This window comes from Aspergillus welwitschiae (assembly GCF_003344945.1).
Source record: "Aspergillus welwitschiae strain CBS 139.54b unplaced genomic scaffold BDQ94scaffold_108, whole genome shotgun sequence".
Classification (NCBI taxonomy): Eukaryota; Fungi; Ascomycota; class Eurotiomycetes; order Eurotiales; family Aspergillaceae; genus Aspergillus; species Aspergillus welwitschiae.
The window spans coordinates 2,329-22,726 of record NW_020798802.1 but is presented as its reverse complement, the minus strand read 5'-3'; the positions used below and the strand labels follow the sequence as shown (position 1 = coordinate 22,726).

At 52.6% G+C, this 20,398-nt stretch overlaps 12 protein-coding genes across 12 annotated transcripts; 9 read left to right on the top strand and 3 right to left on the bottom strand.

Annotated features, from left to right (window-relative positions):
• Nucleotides 1–808: 808 nt before the first annotated feature.
• BDQ94DRAFT_177501 (uncharacterized protein) lies at nucleotides 809–1,381 on the top strand (the record flags this gene model as incomplete). The annotated part of the gene is made up of 2 exons (XM_026772917.1): nucleotides 809–1,058; nucleotides 1,119–1,381. 2 exons carry the CDS (start codon nucleotides 809–811, stop codon nucleotides 1,379–1,381), a joined length of 513 nt encoding a protein of 170 aa, XP_026619538.1.
• A 411-nt stretch (nucleotides 1,382–1,792) lies between these two features.
• Nucleotides 1,793–2,196, bottom strand: BDQ94DRAFT_176339 (uncharacterized protein; the record flags this gene model as incomplete). The annotated part of the gene is made up of 2 exons (XM_026772674.1): nucleotides 1,793–1,893; nucleotides 1,950–2,196. 2 exons carry the CDS (start codon nucleotides 2,194–2,196, stop codon nucleotides 1,793–1,795), a joined length of 348 nt encoding a protein of 115 aa, XP_026619537.1.
• Nucleotides 2,197–2,986: 790 nt separating this feature from the next.
• On the top strand, nucleotides 2,987–3,543 carry BDQ94DRAFT_177499 (uncharacterized protein; the record flags this gene model as incomplete). Its single annotated transcript, XM_026772916.1, has 3 exons — nucleotides 2,987–3,081; nucleotides 3,118–3,272; nucleotides 3,329–3,543. The coding sequence occupies 3 exons, from the start codon at nucleotides 2,987–2,989 to the stop codon at nucleotides 3,526–3,528; spliced, it is 450 nt and encodes a 149-aa protein (XP_026619536.1). The 3' UTR covers nucleotides 3,529–3,543.
• Nucleotides 3,544–4,470: 927 nt separating this feature from the next.
• Nucleotides 4,471–4,874, top strand: BDQ94DRAFT_177497 (uncharacterized protein; the record flags this gene model as incomplete). Its single annotated transcript, XM_026772915.1, has 1 exon — nucleotides 4,471–4,874. The coding sequence occupies one exon, from the start codon at nucleotides 4,471–4,473 to the stop codon at nucleotides 4,741–4,743; it is 273 nt and encodes a 90-aa protein (XP_026619535.1). The 3' UTR covers nucleotides 4,744–4,874.
• A 1,168-nt stretch (nucleotides 4,875–6,042) lies between these two features.
• BDQ94DRAFT_164430 (uncharacterized protein) lies at nucleotides 6,043–7,225 on the top strand (the record flags this gene model as incomplete). The annotated part of the gene is made up of 4 exons (XM_026770009.1): nucleotides 6,043–6,261; nucleotides 6,324–6,392; nucleotides 6,465–6,803; nucleotides 6,881–7,225. 4 exons carry the CDS (start codon nucleotides 6,043–6,045, stop codon nucleotides 7,223–7,225), a joined length of 972 nt encoding a protein of 323 aa, XP_026619534.1.
• Nucleotides 7,226–8,177: 952 nt separating this feature from the next.
• On the top strand, nucleotides 8,178–10,044 carry BDQ94DRAFT_164429 (uncharacterized protein; the record flags this gene model as incomplete). Its single annotated transcript, XM_026770008.1, has 6 exons — nucleotides 8,178–8,377; nucleotides 8,605–8,706; nucleotides 8,791–8,838; nucleotides 8,920–9,455; nucleotides 9,531–9,883; nucleotides 9,940–10,044. The coding sequence occupies 6 exons, from the start codon at nucleotides 8,178–8,180 to the stop codon at nucleotides 10,042–10,044; spliced, it is 1,344 nt and encodes a 447-aa protein (XP_026619533.1).
• A 1,121-nt stretch (nucleotides 10,045–11,165) lies between these two features.
• Nucleotides 11,166–13,121, top strand: BDQ94DRAFT_177496 (ferric reductase family protein; the record flags this gene model as incomplete). The annotated part of the gene is made up of 5 exons (XM_026772914.1): nucleotides 11,166–11,696; nucleotides 11,764–12,463; nucleotides 12,520–12,584; nucleotides 12,637–12,793; nucleotides 12,916–13,121. The coding sequence occupies 5 exons, from the start codon at nucleotides 11,166–11,168 to the stop codon at nucleotides 13,119–13,121; spliced, it is 1,659 nt and encodes a 552-aa protein (XP_026619532.1).
• A 552-nt stretch (nucleotides 13,122–13,673) lies between these two features.
• Nucleotides 13,674–14,435, top strand: BDQ94DRAFT_177494 (uncharacterized protein; the record flags this gene model as incomplete). Its single annotated transcript, XM_026772913.1, has 2 exons — nucleotides 13,674–13,713; nucleotides 13,932–14,435. The coding sequence occupies 2 exons, from the start codon at nucleotides 13,674–13,676 to the stop codon at nucleotides 14,351–14,353; spliced, it is 462 nt and encodes a 153-aa protein (XP_026619531.1). The 3' UTR covers nucleotides 14,354–14,435.
• A 422-nt stretch (nucleotides 14,436–14,857) lies between these two features.
• BDQ94DRAFT_177492 (uncharacterized protein) lies at nucleotides 14,858–15,568 on the top strand. Its single transcript, XM_026772912.1, has 2 exons — nucleotides 14,858–15,175; nucleotides 15,334–15,568. Exons 1-2 carry the CDS (start codon nucleotides 14,880–14,882, stop codon nucleotides 15,473–15,475), a joined length of 438 nt encoding a protein of 145 aa, XP_026619530.1. The 5' UTR covers nucleotides 14,858–14,879; the 3' UTR covers nucleotides 15,476–15,568.
• A 957-nt stretch (nucleotides 15,569–16,525) lies between these two features.
• On the bottom strand, nucleotides 16,526–17,570 carry BDQ94DRAFT_177488 (uncharacterized protein; the record flags this gene model as incomplete). Its single annotated transcript, XM_026772911.1, has 4 exons — nucleotides 16,526–16,741; nucleotides 16,794–17,007; nucleotides 17,066–17,352; nucleotides 17,415–17,570. 4 exons carry the CDS (start codon nucleotides 17,568–17,570, stop codon nucleotides 16,526–16,528), a joined length of 873 nt encoding a protein of 290 aa, XP_026619529.1.
• An 874-nt stretch (nucleotides 17,571–18,444) lies between these two features.
• On the top strand, nucleotides 18,445–19,110 carry BDQ94DRAFT_177486 (uncharacterized protein; the record flags this gene model as incomplete). The annotated part of the gene is made up of 3 exons (XM_026772910.1): nucleotides 18,445–18,493; nucleotides 18,541–18,593; nucleotides 18,675–19,110. 3 exons carry the CDS (start codon nucleotides 18,445–18,447, stop codon nucleotides 19,005–19,007), a joined length of 435 nt encoding a protein of 144 aa, XP_026619528.1. The 3' UTR covers nucleotides 19,008–19,110.
• Nucleotides 19,111–19,635: 525 nt separating this feature from the next.
• BDQ94DRAFT_164422 (uncharacterized protein) lies at nucleotides 19,636–20,388 on the bottom strand (the record flags this gene model as incomplete). Its single annotated transcript, XM_026770007.1, has 3 exons — nucleotides 19,636–19,681; nucleotides 19,717–19,913; nucleotides 20,176–20,388. The coding sequence occupies 3 exons, from the start codon at nucleotides 20,386–20,388 to the stop codon at nucleotides 19,636–19,638; spliced, it is 456 nt and encodes a 151-aa protein (XP_026619527.1).
• Between the last annotated feature and the right edge of the window lie 10 nt (nucleotides 20,389–20,398).

Here is a 20,398-nt window from a genome sequence, read left to right as displayed (position 1 = left end):
AACTCAACAATTGGTGCTTGAAATGCAGCATACCGTTACGGATTGGCACCAGCGACTTTGGAGCCCTGCTGGTTTACCGGAAAATGCGGATCCTGCCGCCTTGAGAACTGCTCTACCGGCAACGACAGCGGCGCCGGATATGTGGACTACACAGGAGGACGGAGGGGTTGCATTTGACAACGATCATGACATTGCAACCGGCTCCGGTGACTTTACGCAGCTTCTTCAATTCTAGTTTATCTACCGTAGTAATTGGTATTCTTTTTGGGGCGAATGCGCACACATATACCGATCAATAGTGACGGTGCCAATCGTGTCAAGTATTGCGCATTGACGCCCGCTGGAAGCGGCTTGGGAGCGCCTGAAATATAGAATTGCATCCTGGGTCTGCAGATGGACCGGGTGATGCTAGAGTAGGTAAACCGTCTTGTGGATAGCGGGCAGGCCTGTTCCACGGACAAAAAATTACGCTCGGCAGCAGCACTCGACACCCAATTGACGTTCTTGTCCGCCTACCAGCAACCGGAGCATGAGCAAGATTTCACACGGTCGGGTCCAGGAAAAGTAAAGTCGTGATTTAACCAACGAACGGCTAATGTCCCAGCCCGAAATATGAGGGTCCCGGGAGGTGTCAGTGAGGAAGACTCGCGTTAGTCCGTCTTCTGAGTGTGTCTACACGCATACACCCAATCCAAATCTCACACTTTCCCCCCCACTTTTTTTTGTTTTTTTTGGTTGGGGTTGGTTCTTCCCCCTTTTGTTCGGCTTAGGGGGCCGTTTTTCTTTTAATCTAATCTCCAACGGAGCCATGCCGCTGTCTGCAATTTGGACGAGAAGAGCAGCCAACGATGCAGCGTCGAGCATCTACAGTCGAGAACCTGAAATCACCCCAGTTCCCCCGCTCTCCATCCTGCGCAAGGGGAGGAGACCAACCGACTCTCCTGCAAGGCATGACCTCCCGGGGATCAATCTGATCGACCATCAAATTGCGCTGGCCCGGGGAACAACCATGGCCCTCGAAACGACCCGTGTGCGGCTTCAAAATGCCAAAAAGAACGGTCCACCTTCGTTGCGAGACACCTTGGAAGAGAAGTGGCGACAATGGAAGCGCTAGGAAGATGAGAACCGGTTCTTCCGCACATGCCTCAAAATCTTCGACGACCTCGCGGCCGTGACAGTCGAGGTGTCCGATAATCTGATCCTGCAGCATGGATTTGAACCCGAAGTCAGTCCGGTGGGAAACCGACGCATCCTCCTTGGGATGCGCAAGCTGCAAGAGGCCCTGTCCGACTCGCACGGGAAGGAAGCTCGAGCCAGAGAAGAATGGGACCGCCGCTTGAACCTTCCCAATTTCCGTGCCCCACTACCGCAGTGGATATGATACCTTGTCGGATCTACGAGTTCCTGTGGGCAGGCGATCTACGTGACTCTTTGCGTTCGTTTTCCCATCGTGTCTCGACAAAAGGGTGACCTTCGCTGGAATGTGCTTTGTAGGTATGCTCTCATCTGCTCACCGTGCAGGCCAGCGGAACTGCGCAAGTCTACAAAATTTGCCCAGGGGATTCGGTCCATTGTGAATATCTCACGTTACTGTACTCCTCATTACACAGTTATTAGAGACATGTGGCCTGTCTAGCCTATCAGGAATTGCACAGACACAATGCAACAGCCGACACCCCCGTATCCCCCAAATTAAAATTGCATAGATTATACCAACCCAATGAATGAAAGCGCATCACCGTCGTAGCAGCTAGCACTGATGACCATGTTCTTCGGATAAAGCTCAACTCTCTCACATAGACCTGTGCTCAGTTAGCACAGGCTCCAAAGGAACCGTGCGGGGGCTGTTAGGAGGCGTCTTCGGGTAGAAGCCGGCAAGTAGACCCTCGGAGCCTGTGTCCGGTTGTTAGATAATGGTTCCTTTTTGCATATGTGTTCTGTGTGCATACCCATATATCCGCACGCGACTTGGGGGTCTGACGTAAACGAACGTGCACGTGCCGTGAATTCACCTTTGGTGGCATGAGGCATGGCCATAGGTTCACTCATGGCTTGAAGAGTGCTTGCCAGTTGATGTGGATCGAAACAGGCCATGAAGCTGCCCTGTGAAAGCGGGCCTTTGATACCCGCCCGATGACACGGTCCTTCGGCCACGCTGCCTAACGGACTGTCGCATGTTGCACGGTTGTGACCCATTTTGGAACGTGATGGGCTAGACGGCCACGAGGTGTTATCGGTTGGCCGTAGATTATCTCGACTGATGATGCGACGACTGTCATAGGAACAAGGGCGGCAATGCGTAGAGTAAGGGCGGGATGGCGAGTGAAGAGCAGAGCTCAGACGGCTCTTTAATTCGTTCCTGTGCGCGCCATTACACTGATTGAGTTTGCCCGCGGGTTATTGTTGATCACTGCCGTTTTAGGGTTTTACCAAACGCTACATTGAATTGCCCCAAACAGATAATATCTGATTCCAGCCGAGCGCTGTTTGCGAATGATATACTGCTATCCTCCATATCCCTCGGAGTCTTGACGGATCCAAATTGTCTAGACCTATGCCATGTATTAACAGTCAGTCGCATTCCCCTGAGAACAGCGGCGCTGGAAGTCCAGCCGATTCAAAAACCACGGGCAGACCACCAAGACAAATCAGGACTTTCACCAATTGGGGTTTCTACACGGTGAAACGAACAAGTTGCCCACCTTGCCCGAAACGTTAACTACCAACCATCTACACTCGTCGGCCCAAAATTGCCTCGACTCGACGTTGAGCCGCTCGGTGATGATTCGAACTTTCTGGTCCGAACAACACCCAGCCCGAGAGGGCCGCCCAGGGGGTTAGTGGTCAACTCTGCTTCAATATATAAACCCAAGTTTCGTCTAGCGCATGCTTGTCGCCTCTCCGTGTTGTCTTCAGTTGTTCCGTGCCCTGGGATCGAACCGTCCTTATTCAACTTGCGTCTCCCCGGGCAAATCGGTAGTCCGACATGAATGCAACTGGCCCGCCCCAGTATAAGCGGCTACAGGCTCTGCGGACGGTGTTAGGACTTGAGACCTCGCATGTTGAGACGTCTCGCATATAGTGTGCGCAAAACCCTGTCCGGATCGGTGCCGGTAGCTACGCCGTGGGGACGGAGAAACATGATAACGCACAGCGTGATGATGGCGATCCAGCGGCCATAGATCATTCCGGTACAAGCCCCAGCCTAATGGCGGACGGTAGCGAGGGGGACTATGGCCAAGGGCAGGTCTTCCCTCTTCTAGATGAGTACAGTTTCACGAATCCTACTGTTCGAAGAGCATCACATGACAAGCTGACACACATCTAGACTATCTGAACGGGTGGAGTAAGTGTAACGTTGCCGTTCTCTCAACTAGACTGACGCAAATCAGCGCTTTGGAGTCTAGCATGAGGGAGCAGAAGCAGTGGAATCGGGATATTGAGGAGACAGTGGACCAAATCCACCGGTCCTTATTTGGCAGCGGCACCAAAAGTGGTACAACGCGCGGCAAGGCCACCAACTCTTGACGACGAGAATATCCGCCGGCGCTGGAGGGACGGTTGACTAATGGCGAGCCTCTTCACCTTGTTCGATCGTGAGTTGACCGGGGAAACCCACCCCTGGACTCTGGTGTAGCTCTGGACAAGACTGGTGAAGGTAGAGGAAATGAAATGTCTGTTGTGAGGGCCTTCTCGAAGACAAATCCTGGAAATAGAAATGGAAGAGTTCAAAGTTGTGCGGGACGTCTATCACAGCAAACAAGCGCTGTACGTTGGAGACAGATACCGTAACAGTCCGTGTGGTTTCCCGAGCAGGCTGGATCAACGTTAACCCACGCGTGACCGGGATCTGCGCTTTGATCCCATAAGGAGAGGACCTAGATGCTAGCATGGACTTGATCCGCTGTAATAGTCCGGTTTCATTTCATATAGTATCTCCGGCACATCCTCTGTACATTTTTCCTTCCCTCGCTGTCCATTATTGATCACAATAGGTTTATAAAAGTGGTGGAGCTACTCTCCAATTGCTAGCACATGCTGCAGCTTACGCAGTTGCTATACGGTTGTCTTCGTGAGACACCAGTGTGCCCACAGCCCGCGCAGGTGAATGGCGTGGAACAATCGCGTCAAACCTCCCACCCACCGAAAAGTCGTGGATATAGTCGGCCAATCCCCCAGCGGGACTGGCCTACTCTTTGACCGACCATAGCTAGGCTATTTTATGACCTACATTGGCGGTTGGCCCCCAACGAATCATAAAGACCGAGGCCTCACTGACGCTAAGTGTCCGTGTTACAGCATGGGACATGGGAGCAGATAACGCGGTCCAGAAAAGAGCTTAGAATGGCCAGGTTACATTCATGTCACAAGGAGAAGAGTGATCGTTAGCTGCGTTGCATTGCGCTTGAGCGGTGGTGATGCCAGGGATCAGGGCCGTCCAATGGCTGTTATATCAAGATCGACAGGCCGATGTCCCTTTCCGTTCCTAAAAAAGTCAACCCGAAGCAGCCGCAGGAGCGGACCACAGTCATGCTAGCCCAAATACCCAGATCCCGGGTAGCTTTCAATGCGACACAAAGGGCGTTCAGGTGTCCCCGCTACTGGACTCGACTAACACTGTCGGCAAATTCGGCCCAAATCCCGCCTCTTGGGACAACCCACTTCGAGGTACCGGACGGCGAAGCACTCCAGCCCCGAGCCGCGTTGGCCAGAGATTATGCGCATTCGGTCACGTCCGGATAATCCTTCCCAGAGCAAAGAGTGTGTCGTAGATCATGATGGCGAATTAGTCCCTGTGTTACCTCGATTAAAGGCGCTCTCCAGCCACAACAAATCGAAATCTGGACCACGGGGTCCATTTCTTAAAATTTGCTCTAACGCGACTGGAATAGGACTAGAACGCAGGACGGCTTTCACTCGATCGCGATCGCATGGCAACGGGCTGGCGTTCGGTGCTGTCTTAGTGCCATGGCAGGCAATTCCAGATCATCGCGCCAGAGTCCCGTGGTCCCAACACGCGCGTCTTTTTGGGGCGGCAAGACCTCAGCTTGATTCGAATGACCGCTCCGCTATTGCCCCCGTCCCATCCCTGCCATAAGGTTCAGCCACCATGATACTCATCACAGGCACCGTGATATTCAACAGTCTTGGTTGGGTTTTAACGAGGTCTACGTGTGGATCTCTAGGGCTGGGAAAGGTTGGATCTCGATCTCCCGAAGCGAGCAGTCAACCCTGGACCATCTGGGCCAATCACACTGGACGAAGAGTTGTGATGTGGGATCCTGCCTCTAGAGCCGTTCAAAAGCTTCCCATGTCTATTGATTGGACTCGCATTCCGGGGTCTCAGTTCCGGGGGGGTTGTATTTTCCGATTCCCCTAGCACCACGACAGGATTAGCTGATGGCGTTTGGAGCTCCGAACCACTTGGTCCAGGCCGGCATCTATTCCACCATACTTTCACGGGAAGACGGTTCAGCAAGGAAAATGTATCTTGCACTGCGAATGGCTAGGATTGGTGGAGCCTGGAGACCAGCAAGTCATGTAGCTGCTGTTCGACATGCCTCCATTGGGCCATCGGAGCCCTCCCCTCCCACCTAAGCTTGTTGCCCAATCCGCCTGCCACGGTCCTTCATCTCTGGCGGTGGATCCGTTCAAATCACTCTCACCATTGCCGGGGTACACTGATACCGACTCAGTCTAACCCAATCCGGATACTGTACCCTTCTCGTCTTCGTCCGTAACTAGTACGTCGTTAGGTCGGTAGGGGCTCTTAGGTGTCAGTAGATTAGGTCCCACCAGCTGCGAACTGGAAGGATCTAACTATTGATTCAGGGTGAGCAAACTATAGCTATAGTGTTCGTGGCCAACTTAGTATGGAAGGTCCCTGATTCATACCTCCTCTCTATAAGGCCTCGAGACTGCGGTTGTGGTCCATCCTGATATTAACATGCGCTCGCTCACCACGTCACTGTTTGGTCATTGACATTTGAATCATCACCCTGCCACTCGAGGAGGATGCTGCCGGTCCAGTTCATTGAGAGCATGTCCGAACCATCTGCGGCCATAACTGGCTCCACGCCCAAGGAAACTGGGACAGAAATATCATCTTTTGTGCCATCCGCATCAAGAGGCCTGATATCTGTCGCACCACACCCAATTTTCCAGCCGAGAATCGTGCTTGATACCGCTCGTGAGGTTCTCGGGCAGCACCTCCTAAGCACGTCGGATGTTCTTCCCCAAGTTTTGGGGGAATATACTGCGGTAGGCGTGCACGGCAAATCTTGAATTAGGAACTGCTAAGTCTCATACTCTGATGGTCCTAGAGCTTCAATCAGCCTGTCCCTGTGCCAGAGCTTGCGACCGATAACCCATACTCTGTGGTGCCACAGCCGGTGGAATCTTTTCCAACTCCGCCTCAGCTGGAAGACGCGGTGTACCAACTGCGTGAATACTAATGTCTGTAGATGTCTGATGGAACCCAGGTCCACGCAAACTCGCCGATCCCAGAAAAGGGCGCCGACGCGGACCAGACGAAATCAGAGCCTCTGCGCCGGCACAGCAGACTCCGGCGGTCGAATCGCGCCGTAGCCACGATAAGGAACGACCGAGACGACCACACAGCGATCAGCAGACAAGATCTGGACCTGCCATGTCCGCTGAGTGCACTGCCCAACGGCATGCAGCACATCCCGGTTAGAGACATGTACGCCTGGGTACACCGTCCCGTCGAGACGCGCCGCCAGGAGGCACTGCAACGGCATGGCAGGATCCCACGCCCGACGAACCCATTCATACTGTACCGGGTTGGCGTACAGCGATCGAGCAAAGCACTGGCTTGCGCAGCACAATCACCGGGCCATCTCCATCCTCGCCGGGGAAGATGGAAGCACCCCACATTCGGAAGAAGTACAAGATGCTCGCGGTGATGGAGAAACGGAACCACGCCGGGGCGCACCCGGAATATCGTTTCTCGTTGTCAAATAAGGAGAATCGATCGCGGACCGCAAAATCCCGTTCCCCGGAATTGGAAGTGTATTCAATGGCGTCCTCCAAACCCGACCAGAGTTCGCAGCCTAACGCTTGGTCTACCCCGTTGGATGAGAACCGCGTCAGTGAGCACTCGACAGGACATTTCCCTGCAGAAGATGGAATCGTCATCAAGCGGAACACGTTCGATGTAGATGGCTTTGGACCGCCGCAATGTGCCACCTCCGTGTGGTGGTAGTGGCTGTCCTATTCTCAAATCGTCCCCACCAAGCATAACTTCACAGGCACCCAGCCTCACTTCCCTGTTGGAGAATTAGGGCTATCTGACTCTGCTTGCTTTCTTCCGCAGCCTGCAGTCCCTGGACCCGAAGCTGTCCACAGTCAGTCTACTGCAGTGCCACTGCCCGTTCCGTATGAGATATAGAACGGTTACGGGGAATGGCCGATGGACGAGAAGCTCCTGGCTGCAACTGCAGGCTATTCATTCGAAAGTATGGCTTTTACGGCATGTTCATCACATATACGTTGGGTATTCGCGTCGGTAGCCTCAGATGCGAGGTTTTCATGCATAATTATTCTCAGTTATTTCGTACAGTGCGTGTAACTGAGAGGCCCGTGTACTGAGCAATGACTTCCAGGAGACCATGTCCGCGCCGAAGGCCATAGCACCTCATTCTCCTGCAGACGACTGTTCACCGCGGCCACGTAGGAAGGCGTAGCCCAGGGGTTTCATGAGCCACAAATCCCCCGGATCACAGTCCCAGCTCCAAAAATCTGTGCTCCTGGGAGCCAGCATATTGCTCTTGTGAGCGACGCCGCTCCCCTGATCCCTGTGACTCGTCACAGGGACGGGAAACCGTTTGCTGCCTTTTTGGAAGATCACCTTGGCTGTTACCGAGCAGACTGTACAGCAGACTGACTGGATAGGGAAAAGATGTGCACTTCTATAATTCAAGAAGAGAGTGTATTGAAATGTCCAGCATTGTTCATGCGTCATTCTATCATACTATGTTGCTGCTGCGTGATTTGAGTCTGCCGTTAAACCAGGGCTATATAAAGGTGGATGATAGGCCGCTCATTGCGAACACAGAAAAACCCAGACCAGGGTCTTTGGGGCGTGTGCTAATCTTCTCACGAGTCATAACCTTTTTTTGCATCTGTGCGCGGACCAACCAAGCCATTTTTCACTCATGAACGAGCAGCGGCCACTGCCTCCGCTGGAGGAGTTACATACTCAGGTGTCAAAAGACGCATTGGGGAACAATGAACGGCTTGGTGCAGTTGTGACTGCAGCTGCGACCGCAGCGGAAGCCTTTGTCTCGGTTGCGGCCCCGGTCCGTCAGCAGCGAGAGGACACTGATGCCACCGAGCCTGTCGTGGAGCACCGAACGTCTTTAAACGTGCCTACTAAGGTATTTTCATATTTTACTCTTTTCTACTACATTGCAACAGCCACTGTCTGCTGACCGAGCATTAGCTGATGAAAGGGTAGCAGCGCTTCTTAAACCATCCTTGTGGGAGATGTCATCGTTTGAAGATAAACGTGCGCATAATCCAAGAATTCATACTATAGTCGAATGTCGGTGGACAGCGTCTTTAACTAATACTGCGTATTAGTGCTCTCGCATCTGGCCCTGTGACAGGTGTCATGACAGCGGAAACGACTGCGTTCCTTACGTTCGACCGTTTCCATATTACTCGAACACGTTTCGTACTAAGGTATGTTTATGTTCCACCCTCCTCAATATGAAGTGTAACTGCCACCGTTTGCTGAGTGAGCATTAGCTGATGGAAGGATAACAGCGCAGTGTGGAACGAGCTTGTGAGAGTTGTCATCGTCGAAAAGTCAAGGTGCGCAGAATCACCAGGAACTGGAAGAGTATGATGCGAAATCGGTGATAAGCGCGTATGACTAACGTAACGGGCTATTAGTGTTCTCGCATCTGGCCCTGCGAAGCGTGCCCTGCGAAGCGGAAGCACTTGCGTTCCTCGGTCAGATCGACAGAGCGTGAACCATCGTACTAGGATGTCTAGCGAACCACGCGCGGAGAAGTCGCCAGTCAGCAGGTTTTATCCATACCAGCCTTCTAGTGACACCTTAAGAATGTATGAGGCTCACGCCAGCGCATCCATGGAGGAACACCGATGGAGCGTGCCCGATATGGGCCGCGCTTCCGATGTCGCCATCCCAAGAGACAGTGGTGCTGAACGTGGCTCACCCATTACGTGCCCTGCAGACGTTACTGCTCGTGGGGAAAGGTATGAGGTTATAGATGATGGAAACAGCACTCTCCCATCCGAAACTGGCGTAAATGCAGGCTGGGGACCCCCGGTTAGCGCAATCGCACTCCCGAACTCGTATATGCCCGCAGACAACTCGACAGGGGATCCTACGGCAGATGCATGGTACTCGATGCCGTGGGCTACGGAGCCATACTCGTGGGAGACATTGCCCGCATCTTTCTGGGGTTGAACCTGGCCTCTGACCGGTTCCGAGACCGACGGTTCCTTACATCCGTCTATTCCTGCATCACAGGCGGCAGGGTGGCCCTTTGGAGGTGAGGCTGAACAGCCTCAGTATCCGAGCAGAAGCGGCGTCATGCCCTTCCCAGGAGACTACTCACGGGAGCTGTACCTTCCAGGTCCCTATTTTAATGCACCGGACCCCATCCCCTCGTCCAATGCACTCGGGCTCTCTTCTATACTAGAAATTGCACCCCCGAGCTTTCCGAGATTCCCTCATGTGCAGCATGTCGAGGAAGCCAGCTTGGCGCTCCCGACTAAGTCTCCAATGCTATTCCCTCCCTGGACTCCATTGGCGTCTGTTTCCGCAGCATTGTCCAAGACGGACTTCCACCGCCACAGCTTGCATCAACAACCATCTGCGCATGCCCTTGTGCGAAACTCGAGGTGCTAGTACCCCCGTGGTTACAAATAATGATGGATTACCAGGGGATTGAAGTCAGCCCGTTTGATAACGTCGGTGCCAACAGACAGGAGTCATCGTGTAATGTCACGGTGCCGGAAGACCAGATCGAGCATCATCACTCGACCTAGGCGTGGGGCTTCAACACTCACAAGAAACAGGAACCGCTTGCATAGTAGAAACGTGGAACTTTGCATGCCTGGATATGATTGAATTGTGATACAATGTCGTTCATGATAGGTTGGTGCTTTTCTGTACTACAATCCACATACGGTTCCCAAGATCATATTGTACAATGTATTACTGTGATATGTCAATGAATGAATAGAACAGCAAAGAATGACTGGGACGTCTGTTTCATACTTAGTTGCCACAAATGCAAATCATCTCGTTGCACAGGACAGGTTTAATGGGTCCAGGCGCTCCTAATACTGTATCCCTGAATTGGAACCCGTGGAAACATTCTGTGTGATCAGCCGGCTGGAGTCTTGCCTTTGAGCTCTTGTTATAGCAAAATGTGTATCCCTGGACGTATACTGTAACTGCACAGACTTCGAGGAGACTGTGATTTATCTTTTCTTGACCTTATTTGCATTTCATATATTTGCTCCGCAGTGGAGTGTCTGAAGTTTTCCATACAAGGGTCTGTAGAATTACTGGCTTGCTCCCACAGCTCATTAGAGTTCAAGCGGTGCTTCTGTACTATAGAACGGCATACGTAGCGGTCGGACACAATTCCATTTTCACGTAACAACCTTTGTCAGCATAATGTATTATTTCACTTTTAGATTTAAGTTGTGATGATACTTTATTTCATTTTTTTTGAATGTAGAGCTAGGGTAAGATGAAGTGGTGATTTTCTATAAGCCACCATGGTGAAAAGGCCGTCAAAATCTGAACCTGCCGGACAGAAGCAGAAGCTCGCTAAATACTCATTTACTGCTCCTATAGATCATCGTCCATGCACCTCTTATTTGTGATTCCTAGGCATGGGATTGAAAGGGGTAATAGGACCCTGCGTTTTCCAGATTGAACCTCGTTGTTACACGGGCAAATGCACGTGCCGGCCATATGTTTGACCATCTCACCATCTCGAACTACAACAGGAGGGCCGCGGAGCTCAACCATCAAGAATGAAAGTATGTAGCATCTAGCTGTGCCGGTGGCCCAAGGGCGACCCCGTGAAAATGCTTATAAGCCAACATCTCCCATCTCCCATCTGCCAGATCCCACTTCCACTCCCCCAGAGACAATGCCTCCAGGCCTCTCAGACCTGTATGAACAGGCTACCCAAACCCAGCCCGTTGACTGGTACGGGATATGGGTTGCTGCCTTGCTGGGCGTCTGGCTTCTCACGCGGTTAGCGTACCAGCTTGGTCGGTGGACTGTCCAACGCCACATCGCGGCCTCCATTGGACGGCGTCTCGGCCGCGAGTTGCCGTGGCTTCTCCAGACTATTGACATCGCCACCGCTCTCGAGGCGATCTTGGTTGGGGTGCTCTTGGGCGCCAACATTGTCCTCCTACTCGTGTCCGCCCATGGCTGGGCCGACGTCCAGCAACGCGCGGCGAAGCTCGCCGTCCTGAACCTCTTGCCGCTCGGTACGGGCCTGACCTTTGGCCTCCCGGCCCATCTGCTCGGAATCAGCCGCTCTGCCGTTGCGTGGTCGCATCGCTGGGTTGGGCGGGTGATGGCCGCCCATTCCCTGCTTCATGGAGCCATTGCCATCGCCAGAGCGGATAACCCGATCGCCTCGCTGAGGCATGACTGGGTGCCCTTACTGGTCGGTCCACTACGCCGCCCCTCGATGATGACTGTAACCCAAGAGCGATACCACTAACCAGGGTTAGGCAGCTGCTGCCATTCTGATGATGATTCCCGTGACCCTGCATGCGGTCGTCCGGCGGCACTGTCAGGTCGCCATGAAAATCCACTACCTTCTGGTGATCACAGCAATGGTGGCCTTGGCGTATCATACGTGGGACCAAGGGTCAGAATCCCGCTGGCAAGTGGTTGGTGCTGGGGCCCTATGGATCGTGCTGAGTGCCGTTGCCGTCTCTCATGCAGTTTTCGTCCAACAACGCTGGAGTGCGGGACGGCCCGCCGTAAGCATACGTCCCTTTCATGAGCTGCTTCGCATGGACATTACAGTGTCCCCCCATTGGTACATCCGGCCGGGGCAGTACGTATACCTCTGGTTACCTCACGCGGGATTTCGCTCGTGCTTCCAACTCCAGCCCTTCTATATTGGCTACTGGGATGACCCGCCCGGACCGCGCATCCTGTACATTCTGACCCGACCACGAGCCTCCAGACTCAGTACACGACTATACCTCCGCGAATGGCTACACCAGCGTCGACAGCCTGCACTATTGCTGGGGCCATACGGCCGATCGATCGACTTTTCTCCGTTTGGGACGATCGTGTTCATCGTAGAGGACATTGGCATTTTGCGAGTGCTTCCCTATATCCGCGTGCTCGTCCAGAAGAGCGAGCAGCGGCGGGTCATGGTACGCAAGTTGCAAATCGTTTGGCAGATGCAAGACTTTGGTATGGCCGTCTCTCCATGCACTGTCCCAATCCGCAGAGATCCTAATGAATCCTAGAACACCAATGCTGGCTGGGCGATTGGATGCAGGACCTCTTGGACCTCGACCGCGGTGAATTCAAGGTATGTGATAATCCCTCTGCAGCCATTAATAACGCTGCCCTGACTCCAATAGATTCTTGAATTTCAACTGTATTACCTTACAAAGAGCACATCCGCTAATCCCGGTGATGGGTTCGGAGAACGAATTAAACTGTGTCGGGGCCCACTCATGGCCAGAGAAATCGCCCAAGGTCACCTGAGCAAGCGCCGTGGGAAGCTAGCTGTCGGTGGTAGGTTTATTTCCCACCCGACCGATCGATTCATATGTCAACCTACAACGGCTGTGTGATGAGAGCGCTTCTGACAGATCGAGTTGGATGTGCGCCCGATGACTAATCTTGGTTCACTCTAGTGTGCGCCCATCAATCCATACGCCAACAGGTCCAAGATGTCGTCCAGCCTCGGACGGGACCGGATATCAAACTCTTTGACTTTGACCTCGAGCCAGGTCAAGTCCGGGAGGCTCCTTGTCCCAACAAGAATACCGCCACCGCTCCGGCCTCAAGTAACTATCAGCAGTGGGTTGCCTCTCGCATTCTTCAAGATTATCGAGAATAGAGTGAGTTTCAGCATGCCTAGGACATGACGACTCTCTTTGCGGGCAGTCAGTCCCACATGTGCCAATGGCATCCATCGCTGCTTCTCGTCTTCCCCGTACAGTCCAAATCCTACACGCCCAACATAGACATGACGGATTTCCAATTACCTCGTTTATTGATTGGTGAAAGGTCCAATCAATTGCGGGGCTCTACCCCCTTACTCGGTAGGCCGTTGATGCTGGCACATCTGTTGTGCCGCCGCGAACAGATCCCCCAAGGATACTGTACCCTGTGGAGTCCTGCCAATGCTTAACATGACCGGCCGAAGAGCTACAACCGCTACAGTGCTCACATCGTGGTCACTTAACGCTGCTCTGTTGCGGTAAGCTGTTGCTTGTGAGATTGCACGGGCAGTCCTCGGCGGTCATTAAGCAGCTTTGGATCATGCGATGACGAATGTACAAGGGAGCCCACCCGGAGCCGTCCCCATTCGCTGTCGGTATATGCTACGCTGGAGCCTAGCGAACATATACAACCTCTTTCCCCTGTGTTGGATTGCCTCTAAGACTCCATGCATTCAATCCATATTGTCGCAATCATCAGAAGCATCCGTTAGTTGAAGGTGCGGCCCAGGACCGACGACATCGCCGTCGGAGCAGCCCCTCCCTATTTTCGAGATCCGTCGCCTGGTGATTGTGCTTTTGACCGCATCGAGCAGGACCCGAATTTTGAGGTCTCTTGGATGCCTGCTGTGCTGTCGACTAGAATCAGAGTTATCCTACGTCTACCAGGACCTGGCGGCTATTTGTTATTATCTTCTTCTTATGAGGACCCCATTTCCTGACCTGGAATGGGCCCAGCATCCTATCTCCGCTTACGCATCCCAAGGATGCCTTTCGACACACCTCCGTCATGCTGCTGGCCCCCATTGATTGGTTAGTAATGCACCTTACGGTCGTCCATAAACACACGTCGAAATCAGTCACCGTCTCTCCGTTATTCCTCTCGCGCGTGAAGTGCGCCCTCGTCAACCTCGGACATTATCGCAAACAGATCTGGGAAGTCATACGTCCATACATGCGGACCATCGATCACGCGGATCATGGACTGTTAATGTTGATGTGGCCAAGAGGCCAGCGGGACCCCGATACCCTCGGCAGATTCTTAGTGTTTCCCGGGACAAATCTAATGGATGCTAGAAAAATCTTGGACTTAGAACGTTTTGTTGAAAACATCTCTGGCGGGTCTTGATATGGAGAGCATACTGGCTTCTTCTTTAGCATGCGATAAGAGGTTAGAGGACCGAATTAAAGTGGCCTGTATTGTTTATGGGTTCTTTTTTTCTTAGCTCTAAGGTACCTCTTTAGCTTCCATACACAAAACCATCCGTCCACCGACGGACTGAGATCCCAGCTCAGGAAATCCAGCCCCAATTGTTTTGGGTTGTGGTCAGCTAAAATAGCCTGAGTGCACTTTTTTGGCCAGTCCCTCGTCGGTCACCGTTGAGTGCCACAAGGATCGGCGATGTTACACTCGACCCCTGATCTACCCATGCCTACAACCGTGGCCTCGATGTTACCTTCAACTTCGAACTTGCGATGGGTGGATCGTTTCGCGCAGGGCTAGCGCGTGGTGTCATCTTGCTTTCAAGTCAACAAGACAGCCGACCTTTATAAAGCGCCATATGCGTCCTAGGCTGGGGCCTCTCGCCTTCTAGGTATGCACATTTCTCACAGAAAACACATTCCTCGTATGATCACTTGTACCCTTCGACACCATGAAAACCAGCCTACCACGACTGAACGAACTCAGGAGAGTACTCGCATCAGCTGAGAAGAAGCCGTATTCCGGTACCAGGTCGAATGCCTCACACTTCACAGAATCAGCTCCGCCAGACGACAGGAAACCGAACATCCAGGCCGTCTCGGTTCAGGCCATTTTAACCCATAAAAACGTCGCAAGCGATAGAGATGCAATGTCGGAGGTTGACAGCGTGGTCACAAACGAGCTCCCTGAGCATCCCAATAACGTGTCTGATACGTCTACGAAGGCTCTCACGATGTTGATCTGCGAGTATGTCCCGTTCTATGACGTCCCAAAGCCGGTTGTCATTCACCCTCGAACAGTGCTGATCTATATCTTCAAGACTTGAAACCAGAGTCCGGTGAGCTTATATCTGTTGCGATACCAGGAGACATTTTGCGTGATATCGAGCTGACGGGGAGCTATAGAAAGTTGGAGGAACAACTAGAGCATCAAAGCCAGGAAAATCACCGCCTGCACAAAAGCGTAAGCGGCATGTGTGAGAGTGTCTCGACCTCTCAAACCAAATCCCATCGTTCAGCACGTTACAAGGACATGGAGTCGGAATGAACATCGCTGCGCGAAGGAAAAGGGAACGGAACCTTTCTCATGCCAGGCCAGGAGAGTACCAATAGGACAAGGTCTGAGTTACATCGCCCGAACTACTGTCATTCACCAATTTTGTCCGGCCGGAATTAGAATCTGCTCAATTCTAGAGTATAGTTATAAATTATCTTTAATCAAGAGTGATTGTTTGTGCTGGCCGTGGTAGAGCGAGGGCAACCTGGTCTGTCGATCCCAAGATAAAGAAATAAGTTGTCCAAACAAACTAGCTACATCTGATCGCCGGTGGCGTTCGTGGTTGAACGAATCAGCCGCACAGTTGAACAAATTTGACCCGCGGTTCGGCGAAGTGGGTCTCCACCGCGTCCGCGAGTCAAGAACGCGAAATGTGTCATCGTGTGTCGCGCCTCTTCCCCTGCTGGTAATATCCGCAGTCATGGAGCCCGTCAAAGCTACACCGTGAGTCTAGGTTCTTTTGTCGAAGGTGATTGGCACATCCTGGTGTGACGTCGGAGGCAGATCACGTCTGTCGCTGCCTCGCGACGCCCACGTTTGATGGCCAGGTCACCATGGCGACGACGTCGTAGGCATTTATTTCCAAATATATTCTTTGACCTTGCGCCAAAGAGTGCATTGCGAGTGTTTTCTTTGTCTTCCTAATACAGTACCACTAAGCGTGCAGTGGGTTCACGACGCGGACACTCCCTCAATATAGCTGACTCAACAAGCGATCGGCCTGGCGGTGATTTGCCCGGCGTAGGCAAACAGCCAGACAGACGTAAGGCCATGACGCCAAGTAACGTGGCCACGCGTTTGCAGACATTAATTTTCCTGTATATCTCCCAACTAGCTACACATGTTCATCATTGTATACCTTTTTCCAAAAGGGAAGCCTGCGAACTGCCTATAGAAAGGTCCGGCATGTTCAATCAAATGCCAAGAAAATAAAAATAAAAAAGCCCCTTCCCACGCGTAGCGGCTGCATACCCAGCAGATCCAGCATGTATATTCAGCTTGTGCCGTGCGTGTTGGCGCTGACACACAATACTCCCGGCTTTACACCATGTCCGGCGGACGGCATACTGGCTCGGGCGGTTTGAGAGACGCTTCGGGTACACAGTCCACAAGCCGGTTTGAGCTCTGACCGCGAGCGTGCGTGGCCTCCTGCGGTGGCACACCGTCCGGCTGATAGTGATAGCCCAGTCGATCCAGGGCGCCTTTGAAATCATCCAAGATGATGGTGTCGCTTAGGCACTTGAAGACAAACGCTAACTGCCGCAGGGTCAGCATGCTGATCTTCTCCTCGTCAGTGGCGGCCGCTCACCTTCCAGAACGGCTCCATCCCCGGGGGGTAACCTAGGCGGTTCTCGACCCGGATCGCACACATGTCCACAATCGCAAATACAACGGAGATCACCATGAACAAGAGCATGACGCCGAACCGTGGGCTGATGCGGATCAGCTGCACCAGCGAACACCCATAACCACGCTGGATGATGTACAGGAGAAAGCAGGTGGTGAAGATCCACCAAGGGTCCCTAGCTATAGATCAGCAAAACGCGGGGTGTAGGGGAGAATCGCACTCGGACATCGCACCGGAACAGCGGCTCAAGTGGCCGAGTGGTGGTGAATAAGGTCTGGTCCCGATTGAAAAAGGAAAAATTGGCATAGATTTCGACGACCCAGTACGGCTGGGCCGCCAGCAGGGTGATCAGATACAGTCGCGTGCCCCAGGGTGGGAAAAAGCCGCGAATCTTCATCCATGCAATCAAATTGTGGAGGGAGTGCGAAATTGTGAGGCCGACAGCCGTAACCGAAAGATACCAGCCATACGCAGGCGCATGGAGAAAGATGAACGTTCCGTGCCCGAGGGCCAGGGCGAGCTAAGCGTGCGCATCAGCAGGGGATAGTGCCCCATTCGCCCCAAAGACACAGCGCAACCTACCTCTGCCAAGATGAGTTTGTGCAAAAGCATCCCTTTTTTCATGTTGGCCGCGGTGATGGCAATCATGACAACAAGGGAGCCCACCAGGAATCCTTGTCCCCACGCCTCCACGACAAGGATATTTGGGTCAGTAGGACGCTGGTCAGCACTTGGCATCGTATTCTCGCTTTGGTTTCAGTGTCAACGGTGGAATGCAAAAGACATTACATGACATATGGGGTTTCTTTATATAATCGGGTAGGGTTGAGGAACGTGAGCAATGTTCGCCGCTCGGCACAGTCAACTGCCGTGAGCGAGGGAGAGTAGAAGGGAAGCCGATCGACTGTTACTGTGGCCAGCAAATGATCGACGGGGGGCCAGCGAGAGCCGCTTGCTGTTCTGACACCGTTCTCAGGAGTAATGGTAACCTTCGGAGGTCCAGCCGCGCCTCCAGTGTGGGCTTCTTTGCCACTCCGGATGAACAGTTGGATACCGTAACCAGTAGAGTACCGTCCGGCCTTCACCATTCATGGAATAAGCGGAGACGATTGGATCCTCCGATTTCTCTTTCTTACCTACTACGTCTGGCTGCAGGAGACCGATGGAGGAATACACTTTCCGTCTACGTCTAGCGTTATTTGAGATAAAGGAAGGAAGGGCGGGCACAGCGACCACGGAGATGGCCCCACTGAAGGATATGCCAATTGTACAAAACGGGTTTCCTTATCTTACGGCCCAAAAAAAGTCTAGTAAGTGACATCCTCCGCTCAATAATTAATCAACGAACGGGGTTAGCCGAAGAAGTACTTGCCGACATCCGCACGGTTCACATCAACGGTCCGTAATCCGCACGATTGCCAGGACGGTTGCAAGTCCAAATATCTAGACCATGGTGGTGCTACCGTTTCAAAGGTTGCAATTGAATATATATCGAGTGGACGTATGTACTCCCACCATTGTTAATCGGTACCTCGACCATTTCCATTTTTTCTTCCCCGGGCTTCTCAAGTATATTTCACTCTACCACTCCAACTCACACCCTGCATTACTGATGCAGAAGAATACGCTAACGGGCGTTGTGCCTCCAGCTGAGAGAAAAGGTTTATCCCCTCACACAACGATGATCTGGGGTAACTGACATAGTCAGCTTCAGGCTCGAGGGCACCGTCCAGAAAAATGAAAACTTACCCTCGTTCGTGTGTAATCAGAGCACGATTTTACCGAGCCCTTGAGAAGGCGCAACATGAATCTCAGAGGCTCGAGCAGGCATTGTGGTCACAGAACCATGCAGGGTCGATGTGGGTTCTGCCGCAGACACGTCAAGAACTCAGCAACCTACGACAGCTTTGTCGACTTCAATCCAACGCCCTGGCCCGAGCTAGACGACTGGTCGAGAGTGGGCGGAATAGATCTCTGAGTGAGTCCATGGGTAATATAGAGGCACCCCAATGTGACCGGTGTGTAACAAGGGCAATGGGCGTGGTTCTCGCTCCGTGTTTCCATAGCTTAAGTCCGGGTGGTGGTGGAGCTGGACCACCAGGCGCTTCGGATGATATGTTTCAAACCTGCCCGGTGCTCTCTCTTTCTGGTTTCCAACAGCTCCGAAGGACCTAGGCGTATTAGCTACTGCTATTCGGGCCGCTGCGTTGACCGGAAGTGACATTGCCTTGCGGAAAGCGATGCTTACGGGCGTGAAGGCGAAGGGACGATAGATGAGGGAAGATGAATAAGGGAGGATTATCAAGATACTTTGGTAGCAAGTTGGGAATTTTATTATTATAGTTTAGGAGTCGAATGTGCTCTTCCTTGCATGTTCTTCGAAATCAGTGAACCCTAAAAAGCTTTCACATTAGCCAAGAGAAGAGATGCAGGAGATGAGGTATTATAATAGGTAAAAATACTGGTTTCCACAGTCTTGAGGAACAAGAGGAATTGGGAATGTTTGATCTGACATAGCGAGGGATTTTCAATGGAGGGCTGGGATATTCATTAGAATATTAAGTGGTCTCCCCGTCATGTTCTGCAGCAAACTCACCAGAAAGCGTTCCTATCGCCGCTGTACAATTGCCTTTTCGCTGATCAGCCCCCGTGCATTGCAACTTGGGTAAGCGCATCAAATTCTGTAAGAGGGGCAAAAGAAAAAAGGAACAAGGATCGGAAAATCTAACTCCCTAATGTATGTAATGTTCCCGGATGATGCCCCTGGCCAGCCGCATGAGAGTCCGTCGGTGCCCTGGTGGGCCTATACCGGTGGCAAACTTACTTGACTACCAGAGGAATAGGGGATGCTCAATAAAGTGGATATGGCCTTTCATTGCTGGACAACTCACCGTGGAGAACCGATGGCGGACGATCGGCAGCATCTGGCGGTAGGAAACAACCGTTAGGACCGGCCGCTTGCGAGAACGGGTGGAACCTACCGTGCGAATACACTGCGATGGGGATCGCCAAGAACCATGTTGAAAGCACAAAGCTGCCGCTCTGTGGGCCGCTGCTACTGTAGCATGGGAGTTCAAGGCACTATAGGAGAGATGGGGGTTACATGTGAGTCGGACAGCGGCCCGGCTGTAGGTTGGAGAGCCGTCTTGTCCGGAAGAGATGCGACCCCGAAATCTCGAGCAGCTCAAAAGGCAGACTAGCCCAGTGCCAATTTTGGCTGACAACTCTCTCCTCTACGGGAACAGGACTGACGACGTCGAGCGACAGTGTTCGCCAAAATTAAATTCCCTCGTTAGGTCTGTCTACCATTGCATTGAAATCTTTCGCATTAGTTTTTCCCCACGACAACAGAACCATGGGATCCGAACTTGGGGTCACTGCCGCATCCACGCCCCAGCCAGCCTATACTGCGGTCAGTATATGGTGGGCCTGCTGGGCGGGTACCTGGACGGTTGTTGTTGCGTCTGGCATGGCCTATCTCATCGTCCATCGCAACACGCTCCCACTCCTGCTGCGAGGCCTCGGACTTTCGCTGTCCGCTGTTGTTATGCTTCATGTCTATTGGA

What these genes read in the sequence shown, in the direction of transcription:
- BDQ94DRAFT_177492 (XM_026772912.1), top strand. Translation starts at nt 14,880, where the DNA reads ATGAAAACCAGCCTACCACGACTGAACGAACTCAGGAGAGTACTCGCA. An exon ending in CTCACGATGTTGATCTGCGA is followed by an intron (nt 15,176 to 15,333) that starts GTATGTCCCGTT and finishes GGGGAGCTATAG; the next exon opens with AAAGTTGGAGGAACAACTAG.